The sequence below is a fragment of the Leguminivora glycinivorella genome, chromosome 13, assembly GCF_023078275.1.
Source record: "Leguminivora glycinivorella isolate SPB_JAAS2020 chromosome 13, LegGlyc_1.1, whole genome shotgun sequence".
NCBI lineage: Eukaryota > Metazoa > Arthropoda > Insecta > Lepidoptera > Tortricidae > Leguminivora > Leguminivora glycinivorella.
Window position 1 is genome coordinate 15,572,971 of NC_062983.1, and position 19,091 is coordinate 15,592,061.

General features: G+C 38.7%; 1 protein-coding gene across 3 annotated transcripts in view; it reads left to right on the top strand.

The window, feature by feature from the left end:
• LOC125232682 (zinc transporter ZIP1-like) overlaps nucleotides 1-19,091 on the top strand; it is a 40,112-nt gene that overhangs the window by 19,929 nt on the left and 1,092 nt on the right. The window contains exons 3-5 of one of the 3 annotated variants that reach the window (XR_007177775.1): nucleotides 6,665-6,872; nucleotides 10,795-10,974; nucleotides 14,121-14,157. Coding sequence is in view for 1 of the 3 variants with exons in the window: in XM_048138436.1 (XP_047994393.1) it covers nucleotides 6,665-6,761; nucleotides 10,864-10,974; nucleotides 14,121-14,259 (347 nt within the window). In the remaining 2 variants the exon portion in view is untranslated. Of the gene's footprint in view, nucleotides 1-6,664; nucleotides 6,873-10,794; nucleotides 10,975-14,120; nucleotides 14,260-19,091 lie in introns of those variants that run through there. The other 2 variants (XR_007177776.1, XM_048138436.1) reach the window with 2 other exon arrangements.

Genomic DNA, 19,091 nt, shown 5'->3' on the forward strand with positions numbered 1-19,091 from the left:
CGTACGGAACAGTGATATTTGGTGCAGTGGAACTCCTGATGATGGTCAGCATGGAACTCCTCAAATCTGAACGGCACACTTATTATTTATTATTTATTATTTATTATTTATTTATTGGAAAACCAACAGCACATGAAACATGTTAACAGAAACAATAGAAACAAGAGGCCAATTACAGGTTCTCACCGATAGAAATCTTATAGAAATTAACTTCACTAGGTATTAGGTATTACAAGTAGGTATACAAATATGCTTAGACTAGACAAGTACATAAATCTAGTGTTAATACAGATGCGAAACAAAAGAAAAAACCGGGAAGATTAAAAAGAAGAAAAATCATCAAGCATACGAAATAGAAAAGAAAACAAAAAATAAAAATTAAAAGGCAAGCTCACATAAAGAATTTAAGAGTTAAATTACGCCGTATAGCCTGGGTATTTGCATTAAATACGTCAATATCGTGCTCTCTAGATAGCCTGTTAAGTGTTCTAGCTGCGCGAACGAGGAAACTGTTACGTCTGTAGTTCGAGGACGCAAAGGGAATCGAAATAGGTGGATTGTACCTTTTAACCCTATTGGGAGTGTTGAACATAATACTACCAAGCAGATCAGGGCAATCAACGCTGCCGCTAGTGATTTTTAGGAAATAAGTAGTGTCAGCGATTTCCCGACGGTGATACAAAGGCAACATATGGTGTTTTTTGCATACACTAACATACTGAGATGAGTTATAAGGAGTACTTAATTTAAAACATAAAAACTTAATAAATTTTCTCTGTATCCGCTCGATCCTGTCTATATAAATATTGTAACAGGGGTTCCAGACCTGGGATGCGTACTCAAGTTTGCTTCGTACGAATGAACAATATAGGATTTTCAACGTCTTAGCTTGTTTAAATTCAGAAGAGCTGCGCATTATGAACCCAAGGGACTTGGTAGCGCTCTTCACGATGCTGTCCACGTGAGAATCAAATAGTAACTTAGAATCATGAACTACGCCTAGATCCTTTAGGAAAGATACTCTCAATAAATTTTGATTATTTAAGGCATAAACAGACATAATCAATGATCGCTGACGAGAGAAAGTAACTACATGACATTTGGAAGGGTTAAGATCTAATTTGTTATCTCTACAATATATACCAAGACGGTCAAGATCGGTTTGAACAAGAGCCACTTCCCGAACTGATTTAATCTCAGCAATAATTTTCATATCGTCAGCGAAACAAAGCAACTTAGAAAACCTAAAGCATACAGAGATGTCATCGATAAATATGTTGAAGAGCAAGGGACCGAGCAAAGATCCTTGTGGAACACCACTTGGAACATTTACCCAACCAGAAACGTAGTTACTCACAACGACTGCTTGGGATCGGTTGTCAATATACGAAGAAAACCACCTCAACAGGTCGCCACTTATACCTATGCGTTGAAGTTTGACAATAAGTAACCTGTGGTCAATACGATCAAACGCTTTACTGTAATCAGTGTAAATGACATCAACCTGATTACCATCGTCCATTGCCCTTGTAACAAAATCGTTTAACAACACTAGGTTAGATACTGTCGATTTGCGTTGCATAAAACCATGTTGATTTTGGTTCAGAGAGTGTTTAATAGCATCATAAACTTGTGCGTATACTATTTTTTCCAAAACTTTTGATAAGATACACAGTTTGGATATAGGTCTATAATTAATTATTTCTAACTTAGACCCTTTTTTGTGCACAGGGGTAATGAATGCGGACTTCCAAATATTCGGAACAACACACTCGCTCAGTGACCGCTTAAACAGTAACTCAATAGGCTTCAATAGTCCTTTAGCGCAGTTTATTAAAAACAGAGCCGGAAGTTCATCAGGACCAGCTGATTTAGAAGGATCAAGATTAAGAAGTAATCGAAAAAGTAAATCAGGATTTACTTCGATATTAAATATTTCGGCTGGTGAGTTAGAATCACTACTAAACGATATTGTGTCTGAACCACTATTGGGTGCGGAAAAGGTTTTGAAGAAGTAGTCAGAGAATGCATTGCAAATATCTGTACCACTTGAAATGACTATGTCACCGTATTTTAAAGTACTAGGTATACCGTGAGAACTACTACGCGACTTAATGTAGGTCCAGAACTGCTTAGGATTGCGAGTAATATTACATTCAATTCGGTGCATATATGACAGATAACATTCCCGCTCGAGTCTTTTAACACGGTCTCTTAAAATACAAAAAGAGTTATAATCTGACTTATTGTTATAAATTTTATACTTTTTCAAATACTTATTTTTTCCTTAATAACCTTTATTAAAGCAGCTGAGTACCATGGAGGAAAAGTGCTCGCGCTTAAGACCTTATGGGGAATATACTTATCTCTTAGTCTTTTGAAAGTAGAATAAAAAAACTCAACGCACTGGTCAAGCGATCGCCACGAGAATTCGTTAATCCAGTTAACCAGAAGTAACTCATTATTAATAGATATATAATCACCCTTATTGAAATAATATTTAAAGCGCGATGCCGGTCTAATAGATTTTAGCACAGAAAATTGCAATGAAATAATTAATGCTTCATGGTGAGGATCTATTGGTACTAGGGGATCAGAGCAATTCTCAACATACACGATATCGTTCGATAATATTAAATCTAAAGTTTTGTTGTAGCGATTTCGAACCCCATTATACTGGTTCAAGTTAAGCAAATTCAAATCGTCAATAAAACCGCGCTCTTCATGTGTTGTGTAGTTTGCGGGGGTTAAGTACGAATCATGGGTCAGCCATTCAATATTACTCATATTAAAATCCCCGGAAATTAGAAACTTGTCATTAGGGTGGTTGAAAACAATATTTTCAAGTTGATTACAAAAATTAGTTAGTTGTTGGGAAAACGTAAGTCCCTCATTTTGTTTACATAAGTACAATACACCCAAATGAACCCTAGTTAATGCATTAGAGTCATCAGATAAAGACAGCGTGACCCACAAGTCCTCAGCTGTGGAGTGGTATTCGGGGCGTGGTATCACGGCCAGGTCCCTGCGAGCAGCAATGAGCACGCCACCGCCACGACCTTGACCGGTCAGTGCTGCGTCACGATCACGTCTCCAAATCATATATCGGTCATCAAATAGCTCATTATCTAAGACCCCGTCCAAAAGCCACGTTTCGGTCAACATAATTATATCGTAGCTAGCTAAGCATAAGTTTCTGTAAAATATCGACGTTTTAGTCCTTAAGCCCCTCACATTTTGGTAGTAAATTATGGGACAGCTTGATTTATTTAACACTTATAAATGTTGTAGTTAAAAATATTTTATTAAAACATGATAATGAACACTTAAAAAGCCTCGTAAATAAGTAGTACAACGTTACCATCCAGAACGATCGATAAACAAGATTATTTAAATTATTTCTTATAGACATAAACAGTTTCCCGTAAGCGCGAGAGAGCAAACAATAAACAGGACCGATAGTCAAATGAAATAGACAGGGATAAATATATGTTAATGAGCTTAACGGCGCAGGTAATAGTAACATCGTGCAAAAAATGCAATCGGCGATAAGCGGCCGGCCCGGACAATAACAACTGCCGCCTGGTTCGGGACGTACAAAGGTTCTCAAAGTTTGTATAATGTGTAACACTTTTAAGTTTAATATAAAAAATATAAAATATAGTAAATTTGCTACTAGAATTATCTGGGACAGCAATAGCGAGGAAACAAAGCACCGTAAGCCATTAGTTAAACCAGTTTGTTTAAATCGTGGTCACTATTAATTATAAATACTTTGGAGGAGTCATCTTTTCTAACGTGAATTTTTGCGTATTTAACCCATATGTAAGCATATCCTTTCGCCTTCAGAGTACTCTTCGTCTTCGTGAGCAGCTGTTTATTTGTAGGAGTTAAGTGGTCGTTTGCATATATCCGTTGTTGACTGCCCTGAAACCCAATTTCGGCAGCCGTGATGATCTTCCTTTGTCGCGCAGACGCCAGGAAATCTTCCTTTATATATCTGTTTATAAATCCTACTATGATACACTTTTCATTCGAGTTAGAAGCAGGGACCCTTGAAATATAGTTAACGCTAGTCTTGTCGATTGGGAAGCCCACAACGCCGCAGATCTTATCAAGGATTGAGAACAGGTTCTCTTCTTTTCTTAGCGGAACCCCTTAATTTCCACATTGTTGAGGCGGTGCCATTGATCCTTACTAGCGAGTTCGCTTTTGAGTGATGACACTTCCTGATTTAAAGTGTGAACCTTGCCTTGGAGAATCTCGATCTCAGGAATCTTTTTCTCAACTTCTGTTAAACGTGAAATACACTCGTCCAATTTATTACTTGTGAAATCGCAAGTTCTTTTTATCTCCGCCAGATCAGCCTTGATATCGACGACATCTTGCTTAAGAGTCGATAGGCTCATAACATGCGGCTTCATATCACGGATCTCACTAAGTAAAGATTCCAGATCAACTGGTTTGGAAGGGCTCGGCCCAGGATTAGACATATTCGGCTGATTAGTGACTAAGGGAGACTGTGTGGTATCCTTTTTACACTTTGAACACTTTAAACATTTCCACCCAGTTTTCCTTTTTCTATACGCCGTTTCTGTAATATTAGCACAACAAAATCCGAAATGATTTTTACACCCGCTACACTGAGCCGAATCGCTGATTTCTAGGTTGCAATCAAAACACTGCATGATGAGAGTTTGACAATCGCTGCCTCGTTTGGAATAAATACGTAAAGTTTATGCACGTGCGTCTTCGCTGGCTTTGTGAAGCGTACTGATATACAACTTATAGTGACTTTGGTATTTTTATAAGAACAGCATGCACTTACGTCCAGAACAGTGATATTTGGTGCAGTGGAATTGCTGATGATGGTCAGAACGGAACTCCTCAAATCTGAACGGCACACTTATAGTGACTTTGGTATTTTTATAAGAACAGCATGCACTTACGTCCAGAACAGTGACATTTGGTGCAGTGGAACTGCTGATGAAGAGTGAGCCGCCCCTGGTTAGAGTTCCGTTCTGATAATCATTCTCATCTGTAAGTACTTCAGAATCATCCAGATTTCAAAATTGGTTCAGAAATGACGGAGATATCGAATAACAAACATTAAAAAATATACAGACGAATTGATAACATAATCCAACATTTGAAAGTATTTATCACCAGAACCCCAAAGGAAGGCGGTTTTTTTTTCTTAAAAATTATGTTCAACAACTATTAAGTATTCAGAAAGCATTTATAGGTGATCTGGCTGGCGATTAACCCTACTTTCCCCCGATGGAAAGTGAAGACAGCGGCCTAGCCACGACAATGGTCTAAGGCGGCGAGCGGGGCGGCGGGGCTGCGCGGGAAACGCGCGCGGGCGCTAGCCATGCCACGTACTTTTAGAAGCGGCGGCAGGGCCTAGGAGCGGCCAGAACGTTTTCATATTTAAAAACATGTTTTTACTGTCGAATGTGACTCTAAAGTGCATAGAATGCTTTAATTAGTCAATTACGTCTTGTACAAGAGAATATGTGTGATGACTAAGTACATGGAATTTATTTTATGGCTAGTTAAATGATACTTAATATAAATAAACACTTAGAAAAAAATTAACAGTAAATACGAATAAATACTATACAAAAATATGTTTGAAAACATTATTACATACTACATACGCGAAAGTACAATTCAATTTTCATTAAATAAAGGTTTCGGGTTCAAGACGCTCATAATAAAAACAAAATATTTTGTTTCGCGCGGAATCGCTAGCCCCATCTAGCCGCCTAGGCCGGTCGCGCCGCTGTAATGTCGTGGCACCGCCCGCGCGGCGCGCTACAGTTGTTTGAGTCGCGCGCCGCCCCGCGCGCCGCTGCCGCGGGTAAGCCCGTAAAAACCCGCGCGCGATTTCGAACAGCGGCAAGGTCGTGGCATGCCTCGCGCGCGCTGCGTTTTTGTTTTTGTGACTTACCGCTTGCCGCTGCCGCAAGACGCCTTAGACCATTGTCGTGGCTAGGCCGCACTCAATATTGATATGTAAGGAACAGCGGGTCAAATCTCGACTGGGGGGCAAATGTAACTGGTCCATTTTTTCCATGTTCTACAATGTTTGCATTGGAAAGTGTGTGTGTCTGTTTGTTTGTCCGTCTTTCACGGCAAAACGGAGCCACGAATTGACGTGATTTTTTAAGTGGAGATAGTTGAAGGGATGGAGAGTGACATAGGCTACTTTTTGTCTTTCTAACCCCCCACTTCCCTAAAATGGGAGGTGGAAATTTGTATGGAGAATTCCGCAATTTTCGAATTTAACGCGAGCGAAGCCACGGGCAAAATCTAGTCGGTTATAAGTATAAGGTAGGCGTGTTCAGTGAATACATGTAGAACTCAACATCATAGTGTAATAATGGAAAAAATGGATTATATGGTTACAATTTCCCCCCAGTCGAGATTTGGCCCCGCTGTACCTTAGGCATATTTGTCTGGGAATGTACGAGTATATGGCGGGAGCGTATTCAGGCCGCTTCTGTCGAGCCCCTATAGGCACTGGTCCCATCGCGAGCTATCTTTTGTTCGTTTTTATAGCCGATAGCTCATAGCTTACTAGCTCGCGGTGGGACCAGTGCCTTAGCATTGAAGTCAGAAATGCTCAAACTAATCTTCTATGCCTATTTCATTTCAGGTACATGTTCGGCGCAGTCTCGGCTCACAAGTACATCATCGCCTTCTGCATCGGTGTGGAGCTCATAGCGGCTGGAACCAAGCGCTGGCTGTCTTTGGTCTACATCTTCACGTTTTCCTTCGTCTCCGCGCTGGGTATCGGAGTAGGGATCTTGCTGGTCGGCGGAGCTGGCGCGGCTGAGGCTGGACTATACTCGGTTATACTGCAGGTATGTGTGTGTTATGATATGCCCATTGGAGCATTTTCAGAATATTGGACCCCTCAATTAGCGAAAATTGTTAACAAAAATTAACTCACTGTCAGTTTTGTGACGATAATTAAGCATGAAATTTCAATAAAAATATTGTTAGGGTTCCGTACCTCAAAGAGGAAAAACGGAACCCTTATAGGATCACTCGCGTGTCTGTCTGTCCCTCTGTCACAGCCGATTTCTCCGAAACTACTGGACCGATTTACTTGAAATTTGGCACACGTATGTAAACCTGTGGCCCAAAGACGGACATGTACCTAATTTAATTCAATGAAATTTAATCACAGGGGTCACTTTTGGGGGGTAAAATTGAAAATTAAAAATCAAAGTTATTAAAACTATATTGTGTTACATATCAAATGAAAGAGCATTTTATCAGCATCTAAAATATATTTTTTTTATATTTTTTATTTTGGTAATTTAGAAGTAATTTAAGAAAATAAGCAAAAAATTACCATTCCCCCCCCTTATCTCCGAAACTACTTAGCGTAAAATTTTCAAAAAAATACACGAGATAGCCCTCTACCTGTAGATTACAGGAAAACCTATTAGAAATCTACAGTCAAGCGTAAGTCGGACTTAAGAGAAAAAAACTCAGATTACGAATTTCACTCACTGCCGCTGCAAGTAGTTACTAAACGTCTTAAAATGGTGTAAGCGCATTGGACAGGTATAAAGAAATCAATTTCTGTTTCGTTTTGCTTTAGAAATTGTTAAAAAAAAATCATTTTCCAAAATGACTTAAGTTCCTACTAAAAAGGAGGCGCTTAAGACCATTTAGAACTTCACTGACCATAATATTGCCCACATAGGTCCAAAAAAAGGTGTATATATACGGAAACAAAAAAATTGTGCCACCGACAACCAAAATCTGAAGTCTATTTGCTCGATCTCTTATAGTTTCCAAAATATACGCAAATCTTTAAAGTACGAAATTTAGTTTACGTTGCCATCACATGTCGTCAGGCGCTCATGACCTTTTTGTATGGAAATGTCGAAATCCGACTCGCACTTGACCAATGTTCTTAGAAAGTTGTGTTTTATTATAGTTTTGAAGGAGGTTTCTTGTTTTTAACCACCAACGCAAAAACGACGAAGTGTTATAATAATAATAGGTTTGACGCTTGACATATCTGTATGTCTGTGGCTATGAAGCTCCCGAACGAATCAATCGATTTTGATTTAGTTTTTAATGTTTAAGGTGAATTCGTCGAGAGTTTTTTTTGTACCACGTAGGTGGCAAACAGGCATACGGTCCGCCTGATGGAAAGCGGTCACTGTAACCTATGGACGCCTGCCACTCAAGGAGTGGCACATGTGCGTTGCCGACTCGACTCATTAGAAACTTGTACAAATCTGTACTTAGAAGGGGCCTGGGTGCCGACGACTCAAAGGACAATCTATTGTCCTAATTACTTCCGTTGTCAGCATACCGCACCCTCGTTGAGCTCTGGCTGCCTTACTCACCGGCAGGAACACAACAATGAGTAAGGTCTAGTGCTACTTGACTGCGGTCTTTTGTAAAGCGGAGGTATACTTCCCCACTTAGACTCTGCTCTACCTTAGGCTGTTTTCACATTATCCGATCCGATATCGGATGTAGGAAGGACGTAAAATGTAAGATTTATACGCTTCCAGGTCTTCATTTATGTATTTAATAGATCATTATTACTAAAAAACGATATAAAACGCAAAAATTGCGGATTTAATGCCGATGGCACTCTCCTACAACAGTTTTTGTCCGAGGCACCATCAAACTGCCGATATCGGCAGGACGCTTCCGACTATTTTTGGCATGCCGGACCCCCCGCCAGTTGTCGGCCGATAATATTTGTTTGTGTGCGTATATAATGTAGGTATACGTATGTAGTAGTGTGCGTGACAAAAATGGCGTCTATTAAACAGCTGTTAATTGATCGAAATTCAAATTAGTTGACAATTTCCATTGAAAAAAAAAAGGTTGTAATGCATCGGTCCGAATTGCGGATACTAGTTTTTTCATCTTTTAGTAGATATATATATTTATTTATTTATTTAAACTTTATTGCACAATTGGAAAAAAGTACAAATCGCGGACTAATGCCTTAAGGCATTCTCTACCAGTCAACCATAGGGCCAAACAGAAATTCGCGAATGTGGGTGCAGTGAGAAAAATAAATTTAGAAAGCATGACAACTATTGACAAGTATAGCAATATTATTTACAACATATAATATTGAATATATATATAATAATATATATATTTATATAGTTGAATGTAAAATTATTTATTTTGCCTGACACTCTGAATATTTTTTTATGTTCGTTATTTTAATTTTACAATATAATATTTGGAATATAGTGCTTATAATTATTAAATTTAAATTATTTTTTAAATATTTTTTGATCCAAAATCATACTTCATTGATTTGGAACAATGCGTTTTATCGGACCTATATCCGACATTATCGGAAGCGTTTATCGGATGTAGGATGTCGGTTCGACATCCGATATCGGATCGGATAATGTGAAAACGGCCTTAGAGTATATTCAATTTAGTATTAGAGTTATGTCAGTGTACATGTCAGCGGCCGCGAGTTCGCGGCCCATTCATTGGCGACGACCTTCGCGCGGCGCAATAAAATTCAATGTTGGCTGCTCGCGTGCGGTCCGTTTGTTAATGTAGGTAAGAATTTAGAATGGCGGCATTTTGTGAACATCAAAGGAGTGAGCCTTCTGTACTTGTATTATATATTCTGTGACAAAACGAACAACATGTGTTCCAAGTACAACACTCGAAATGCCGTAAAGTTATAGTAGGTATCGACCGTAAATTGGCGAAATCCAACAAATTAACACATGTGATGAACCCTGCCGTCTATTAGTTATTTGTTATACAAGGGTGCAAAGTTGTATTTTAACGGCGAGTGTGGAATTGAAAAACGAGCAAGTGAAAGGATTCTATAGTTGAACCACGAGCGAAGCGAGTGGTTCGAGAATAGAATCCTGAACTTGCGAGTTTTTTAACACACGAGAAGTAAAATACATTTGCACCCGAGTGTAACACAAAACTTTTCCCCTCACTATAGCGAGGAAAATACAACGCAAAAAGCGCGTTTATCACTGCTTCCAGTAGTTTCACAGGTGGTAAATCATCGTCATCACTAGATTCACTCACTTTTATTAATTTTAAAGCATAAAAAATTACTTTATTCAAGGTCTAATTACTTTATCCACTAGTGGATAAAATGCGTTTTTACCCGCAGGTATTGAAGGACAAAACGTGTTTCCGAGCTAGTGAGGGGAAAAATAAATTGCCGCAATATGTGGTTGAAGCGCCTAATGTGTCGAACTTTAAGTATCGCTTAAAAATTTGGCTGGTCGAGCACCCGTTCTACACTTATGACAATTTTTTTATTACCTAATTAGAAAAATATTTTTGTGCATTTTTTATGTGAATATTGCCTAACTTTTTGTAATTTCAATCTTCTGTCTATTTATTCTCTAAGTATTATTGTTGTATGAATACTATTTTTTTAAATCAAATCTTGACGTGTAAAATGGCGTTACAAATATTGAATATGAGTATAAGTAATGATTATTTTTATCATTGAAAGTTTGTACGGAACCCTCGGTGGGCGAGTCCGACTCGCTCTTGGCCGGTTTTTTTTGTGTTAATTTTTTCAATAAAAATATAAAATATTGTTTTTGTGTTAATTAAAAAAAGTTGGAGCGATAATCTACATTCAGAATGTGAAAAAAGTACATTTTTAGACAGATTTTATGCTTAATTGTCGTCACAAAACTGACAGCGAGTTAATTTTTGTTAACAACTTTTGCTAATTGGGGGAACCCAAATTCTGAAAATGCCCATTGAAGTCATGTATGTTTCGCGTCTCAGCTGACATGAACATCCTTCTGCATTGGTGCAGAGCTGATAGCGGCTGGAACCAAGCGCTGGCTGTCTTTGGTCTACATCTTCACGTTTTCCTTCGTCTCCGCGCTGGGTATCGGAGTAGGGATCTTGCTGGTCGGCGGAGCTGGCGCGGCTGAGGCTGGACTATACTCGGTTATACTGCAGGTGAGTGTTAAAATATCTTCTTACTTTTGCCACCCACGGGGCATAGGCAGGCAAGCATGGTCGCGCGATAAATGATAAAACATCAGGCCGTCCCTATAGCACTATTTGTAAGTTGCGGTAGGGACGGCCTTTATGTTTTATCGTTTGTCGCGCGACCATGCTATCGGTGCTGAACGTGCGAGACAAAGTAGAAAATGATTGGCGGTCAGAAGTTACATCTAGGTATTGATAAAGCTGACGACAAGCAGATTCCTCCCATGAACCATGTCAAAAATAATACACGTTAAACTTTCGTGAGACATATTCAAATAATTAATGAATCTACTCAGTATCGAATTGGCCCGAAACATGTCGCAGCAATAGGGATATAATAACGTGAGTACAACCGTAGATTCATTAATTACATGTCAAAAATGCCGGGGTAACATAAAAAAATCAGTTGTATTGAGAACCTGCTCCTTTTTTTAAGTCGGTTAAAAATGAATCTGCCATCTAAGCTATCTTAGCTAAAGGCGAGATTCATAGTTTTCAAATAGGTCTACATTTTACTACTTATGTAACAATTACCTACAGAACTCCAGAACAGTAGAAATAATAATACATACATTATTATAATGTTTCACGGATCTCCTCCTGCTATTCATACGTCTCAGCGAAACGAATTTGATTGTCTCTCCAAGTGACAGGTTCGTAGATAATTTCTGCACGTGTAGGAAGATTAGCAAAGGAAACTTATGTCACTATTACATTATATTATATGTATGATATGATGTTTAGTGAAGTGGAAGTAATACATTAGTTTAAATTGTAAATAATAACAACTCAAGATGACAGTTAAAACATGTTCCGCCGACAATTGACTCAGTGGACACTTGAATGCAAAATGCAAGGTGAGTACCTAAGTAACTACTTATTCCGTATCTGGCTCCGTAGCCGAATGGCATTTCTACGACGAGAAACGAAAACGAAACGCCGCGAAAGGTAGTCTGGCTCCGTCGCGCCAATACGCAAGAGCGATAGAGATAGATCGTCTCTTAGTCTTATGATCGTTACTTAGTCCGAACTAAGGGCTTCGTCGCTGGGGTAGGTGTATACCCAGTGTAGCTACTGTAAACTGTATCCTGTTCGACAGATACCAGTCTCAGAAGGAGCTTTGCATGTAAGTAGACGAAGAAGTACCTACGTTTTGTTTGTTTTAATCCTCAGGGTTACCTTTTTATGATCTAATTCAGCAAGCAAGCGGCATACGAGGGGTTAACGGTATTTACTAGATACTGACAATATCAAGCGTCTAAGTACCTACTAAGATATACTTACCTAATAGATACGGAATACGTGGTGATAGACATACAACATGTCGTTAGGTCTGTCCTAGTACATACTTCAAAGAAATAAGTGGCAGATACTTTCTATATTACTCGTATTATCATATATATCATCTCCGGCATTAGTAATACTCGTATGTAGGTACTTATCAATGTAGTATGCAGGTAGTTAGGTACTATCTCTTCGAGTGTTTAGTAACAGTCTTAGTCATTCATAAATTCGGTTGCAACTTGATAAGAAACAATATACTATACTAACGACGATTAATAGTTAAACTGCATAACAATTGTCACTACATTTTCAATTCAATGCGGCCATAAAGATTAGTGGATTACTTAGGTATAATTTTTCGAAATATGTCGTTCCAAATTAAAATGGTTTTGGTTTGGTTCTGCGCTATGGGTCCCCTGCGTGACTTACTTATGACTTGTCCCGAACTCCTAAGGACTGATTCGTAACAAATTTGACAAATTCAGATTGCTTTTTCTTGGATAATTTTTAGTTTACTTTGTTTATACATTCCACCATTAAAATTGCCAGAATCACAAAATTATTATATTTAAAGTTATTTTTAAAAGCAAATCTCAACTAACTAGATACCCAAATAAAATTAAAGTGAACGCTGAAAATAATTCGGCGACAAACTGCAAGATTATACCATATCTGAAAGACAATTTCTACGATTCCTGTGAAACAATGAAAATGTAGACGTGTCTCCAAATATCTACTTTACCAGGAATTAAGTTGATGCTGTATTAGTTACCTGGCATTGGTTACTTTTCGATATAGAAATACTACAACAAAAATTGCTGAAAGGATCTGTTACGATCTTTCAACTTTATTCTGACAATAGCTGGATATCATCCACGATATTTATGAAGCCAGCAGCTTGCTAAAGCCAGTGCTCTCGAAATCGGGTGAAAAACTTGATTTAACGAAGTCCCACAGTATTGACCCATTAACCGGTGTATTAGGATGTAGTGTCAGTGTCCAAGAAATTCGTTCATTGAAATGACACCCACGATGAGCAACCAAAATATATTTAAATAAAGGTAGTCCTTGATAGGACTAAAACTAAGAATGTGTTAAAAAACACTGTCGGATGTATGATGGAGGGCATACAACAAAACTTACAACATGAACAAGGAGAAACGGAGAATGATGAATTTACTAATAAATAATAATTTTTGAATACATTTTTAACACATTATAGAAAAACAAACTTTGATTCGGCCGGCTTCGGTACCTACGTTTAACACAGTTTCGAATTTGTCAAATTCGTTACGAATCAGGGTCCGTAGCCGAATGGAACAAACGCTCACGAAACGAAACACTAGTATATATCTATCTCTATCGCTCTTGCGTATTGGCGCGACAGAGCCAGACTACCTTTCGCGGCGTTTCGTTTTCGTTTCGCATGGTAGAAATGCCAGTCGGCTACGGGGCCTGTCCTTATGTCTAACCACAGTGTAACGACGACTTTTTATGTTTATTTTATACACACTGTGACATTATGTGTCTTTGTGGTAGACTAGGTACCTAGATGACAAGATTTGTTCAGTATCTATATAGGTGGTTTTTCCCGCACTAGTGCGCAAAATGGTTAATTACTTGTCATGATGGGACTTCCAACTCATACGTACGAAAAATGTGTTAGGTACCTACAATGTGCAAAGAGGAAATGGGTAACTCATGTCAATTTTAAACGCTCCCATCGGTCGTGTTTAAATTTATAGCCATTAGTTTCGAATTTCTTCCTTTCCGCACTTAATCCGTAATGTACTACTTTTTACTTTAACAACATTATCTATTTTTGACAGGGCCTGGCCTGCGGTACGCTGCTGTACGTGGTGTTCTTCGAAGTATGGCGGCAGGACCGCTCAGGGTTACTGCAGTTCATCTGCTCCGTACTGGGCTTCGTTGTCATGGTGTCACTTGAGCTGGTCGTGGAACTCTTCGGTAAGTCTTTGTCTTAGTGCGTTTTCACATTATCTGATCCGATATCGGATGTAGGACCGATATCCCATACATTTAAGCCTCCATCTTTGATTTTTGCCTTTGAAATCTTTCCGACATCCGAAATCGGATCAGATGATGTGAAAATGCACTTTGGGTCATGAGGTCACGACTGAGGGTCGCAATCACATGGGGTCGTTATTTTGTGTTAATATTTTAATGTTACGAATATCAATTCTGCAAATAATTGTATTTAAAATGTATGTGGCATATAATATGAACTATTATGAATAAATATATGAATATGAATATATGAATATGAATATGTGCACCAAAGCCTTCCATTTCACACTTGGCAGGTCTAACAAGCGCCTGTGTTACGTAATTCCCGTCGGGCGCAATATTTATTTGATTTACAAGGGGGCAAAGTTTGTTTAACCTTCGTGCCTTGATATACTCGCAACGCTTAAGATTACAATATTGGAATCTTTCGCTTGCTCGGATATCAATATTGGCACGTGCAGTTAAACAAACTTTGCCACCGAGTGACACACAAAAATTGTCACCTAACCAACACGAACAAAATACTGACCATAACACGTCAAAATAAATCAAATTCAACAATTTATTCAATATTTATGAATCTAAATCATCATTTATAGGTAAAATCTATCAGTCAGCTTAAGACATGAAGTTGAAATTATTTTGCACTCTTGTGGATAAAATGCAATTTTGCTATCTGTTTTCGAATAGCAAAGTGAGCCAGTTGTTGTGGTGAAAATATAAATATACCTACTCATATGTTACCTAAGTAATACTTCTTTAGTAAGTCATGGCATCCAACGATTTCGAAATAACATGAAGGGATTAGGAATTTGATAAGAATTTTGATACAAACACTTTCTAAATCTAAATCACCACACATTCTTGTAGATATTTATAAATGTTTGTGATAAGATTAGACACGATTTCGTAAGCGATATACAGGGTGTTTGGTCCATCGTTGGCCAAATTAAAATGGCAGATAGGTGGGGTCGTTCCCTATCTCACCACGTTTTTAAAAAAAATTTAAGAATTTATTTGTTGTTTTGAAAAGAAAATCAGTACCAACTCGTTTAAAATTAAATTTTAATAAAAAATAAGTGCTAGAGACATGCAATTGTTATTGCATCGTGATGTGCAACGTTGCACTGCTTTATTAAAGTGAAAATTTCGGACATCTAACGCTTAGTTTATTTTTTATTGGCCCTCGAAGGTTTTACAGCACGTAAAAATTTTGCCAAAGGTCAACTTTGATTTGCAATGAAAAAAAAAATAAAAAAGATTACGTTCTTAAAATTCTTTTACTAAATTGTGTGTTTTATCCTCTTTTTAATGATGTAAAATAATCCCGCAAAACCTTTCATAAACTTGATTTATCCGCGGTTATTGTAACGGATGCGACAGGCAAATCATCATTGCCCAAACATTGACGCCTCTTTTTTGAAATCCCGTAAGTAACAAGCGGGTTTATTTTCTCGATGACCGATGAGGTTTGCAGGTTATTAAGATTTAATTAAAGCTTATCTTACGTTAATTTGGCCTTGGAGTTGAAGGTCAACTTTCACATTTCAGGGTGATAAGATAAGGAAGTGTTTTTGAAAACAACACGTGCAAAGCCGGTAAAGACGCTATCTCCCTCTTACACAGCACAATAAGTGCAGTTGTCTCTCTCTTTCATGAGTTAGACGTCAAACTGCTCTACCAAAGGCCAGCAGTAGGGAAGATAAGAAGACTACACTTTACTTAGGTAGTGACATCAGATTAGACTTGAGACCTGATTTAACCATCTTATGGTACACTAGCTTTTACCCGCGGCTTCGCCCGCGTAATAAAAGTATTCTTATTGAAACGTTTACAAAAAATAAGATTTTCATTTGGATCCGTAGGTTTCTTTGTAGGTACATCTGTCCGCGATTATTTCGATTAAGGTAAAGCGGGGCAATTCTCGACTGGAGGGCCATTGTAACTGATCTATTTGCTGTACGGTCCGGTTTTGGCTGACTGTACCTTACACCTATTGTTTTTAAAGAAATTCTTGCAATGATTGTATAATTGTTACACAGCGACCACAGCGTAGGTAGTAGGTACGAATATGTATGTATTTTACCTATATAAATATTTATACTGGGGAAACTTCATACAACCCACATAGCCAGTATCTCGACGCTATGGTCGGTAGGGTAAAAAGTACTTCCTTGCATTATCGCTTACATTTTTTTTCATTTTGCTTATACTTATTGCAAACGTAAACATATAAAAGGCAAGCAAACAACGATCTTCTTACAGCACATTGAATGTAATAGTTATTACGGATGCAGGATACTCGCCGATGCCTACTTACTAATACCTTCACACTGAGCCACCTGCATTTTACACTGCCTAGATATCGATTGCCGACCGATTATTCCGACCCCAATCCCTATTCTTATCCCCGTCCCTATCTCTATCTTTGTCCCCGTCCCTATCTCTATCTTTGTCCCCGTCCCCGTTCCCATCCCGTCTCTGTCCCCGTCCCTCCCCTATCCCTATCCCCGTCCCCGTCCCCTATTTTTATCCCTATTTCTATCCCTATCCCTATTTCTATCCCTATCCCTATCCCCATCCCTATCCCTATCCCTATCCCTATCCCTATCCCTATCCCTATCCCTATCCCTATCGCTATCCCTATCCCTATCCCTATCCCTATCCCGATCCCGATCCAGATCCCTATCCCTATTCCTATCCCCACCCCCACCCCTACCCCTACCACTACCCCTATCCCTATCCCTATCCCTATCCCTATCCCTATCCCTATCCCGATCCCGATCCCTATCCCTATCCCTATCCCTATCCCTATCCCTATCCCTATCCCTATCCCTATCCCTATCCCTATCCCAATCCCAATCCCAATCCCTATCCCTATCCCTATCCCTATCCCTAACCCTATCCCGTTCCCGTCCCCGTCCCTGTCCTTGTCCCTGTCCCTGTCCTTGCCCCTGTCAAATTATCATGCTAGGAGGTGAACTTTGAAAAATCCTTTCTTAGTGCTCCTTTAAGGAACTTCCGTGTCAATTTGAAATCTCTTGAACCAGAAGTAAAGATAAAAACTAAAGCTATACTTATGGCTATTTTGGATATTTTAACCCCATTGCACAACAACAGGGGAAAAAATTTCTTTTCTACCTCATTAGATTTTAAGATCGTTGTATTTATCGTGATCAGCGACCCGATAAACCATAAAAACGATACCCATATTGTGTTTTTGACTTTACCCCCTTTGCACCCCTTTAGGGGTCAAATTTTCAAAAAACCTGAAACATGTATTTACTTAGTCATAATATGTCTTTAGGAATCCTCCTGTGAAGTTTCGAATAAAATAGTCAAACTAATCTGGTTTCCCCAATACAAACTTTGAACCCCCATTTCACCCTTTTAAGAGGAGAATTTTGAAAGATCCTTTCTTAGTGCTCCTCTACGCCATATAAGGAACCTATGTGCCAAATTTGAAATCTCTAGGACCAGCGGTTTCGGCTGTGTGTTGATATATCAATCAGTCAGTCAATATCTTCTTTTATATATTTAAACCCCATTGCACCACAACAGGGGAGAAGGTATTTCACTTCCGCCTCGTTAGATTTTAAAAACGTTGTATTTATCGTGATCAGCGACCCGATAAACCATAAAAACGATACCCATATTGATTTTTTGACTTTATCACCCCCTTGTCACCCTTTTAGGGGTTAAATTTTCAAAAAACCTGAAACACGTATTCAGTCATATGTCTTAAGGAATCTTCCTGTGAAGTTTCGAATAAAATAGTCAAACTAATCTTGTTTCCCCATACAAACTTTGAACCCCCATTTGACCCCCTTAGGAGGTGAATTTTGAAAAATCCTTTCTTAGTGCTCCTCTACACTATATAAGGAACCTACGTGCCAAATTTGAAATCTCTAGGACCAGCGGTTTCGGCTGTGCGTTGATATGTCAGTCAGTCAGCTTCTTCTTTTATATATTTAGATTAATCCTGAACCTTTCCTGAAATAATTTTTTCCCCGGTTCTTGTATGGAAGCATCAGAAAAGTATCGACATGCAGGTTAAAAAAATACCATTATCTTTTTAAATTTTTATTACACGTGTTATTTTTACAAATTTTGTTCAAACTGGCGACATCCGTTGCGAATGCATGCATGCCTGCCTTTTTCTTATTTCCACTGTTGTTATTCGCAATCGAACTTCTGCTTTGATCACCTCGAAGGCCGCCAATATTCGTTGAGACAAATCTTCCCGCGATTCCACCTCCGTTTTGTAAACAAGTTCCTTCGCCCGTCCCCAGATGTAAAAGTTCAACGGAGCTAGGTCAGGAGATCTGATCTGATCCCACTACCTAAGTAGAGTCTAGTCTTATCTAGCCCTACTGCTGGCCTTTGGTAGATCAGTTTGACGTCTAACCCATGAAAGAGAGAGACAACTGCACGTATTGTGCTGTGTAAGAGGGAGATAGCAGTCTTTACCGGCTTTGCACGTGTTGTTTTTAAAAACACTTCCTTATCATAAGATACGATTCACGCTGAAATGTGAAAGTTGACCTTCAACTCCAAGGCCAGATTAACGAAAGATAAGTTAGATAAGTTTTAAATCTTAATAACCTGCAAACCTCATCGGTCATCGAGAAAACAAACCCGCTTGTTACTTACGGGATTTCAAAAAAGAGGCGTCAATGTTTGGGCAATGATGATTTGCCTGTCGCGTCCGTTACAATAACCGCGGATAAATCAAGTTTATGAAAGGTTTTCCGGAATTATTTTACATCATT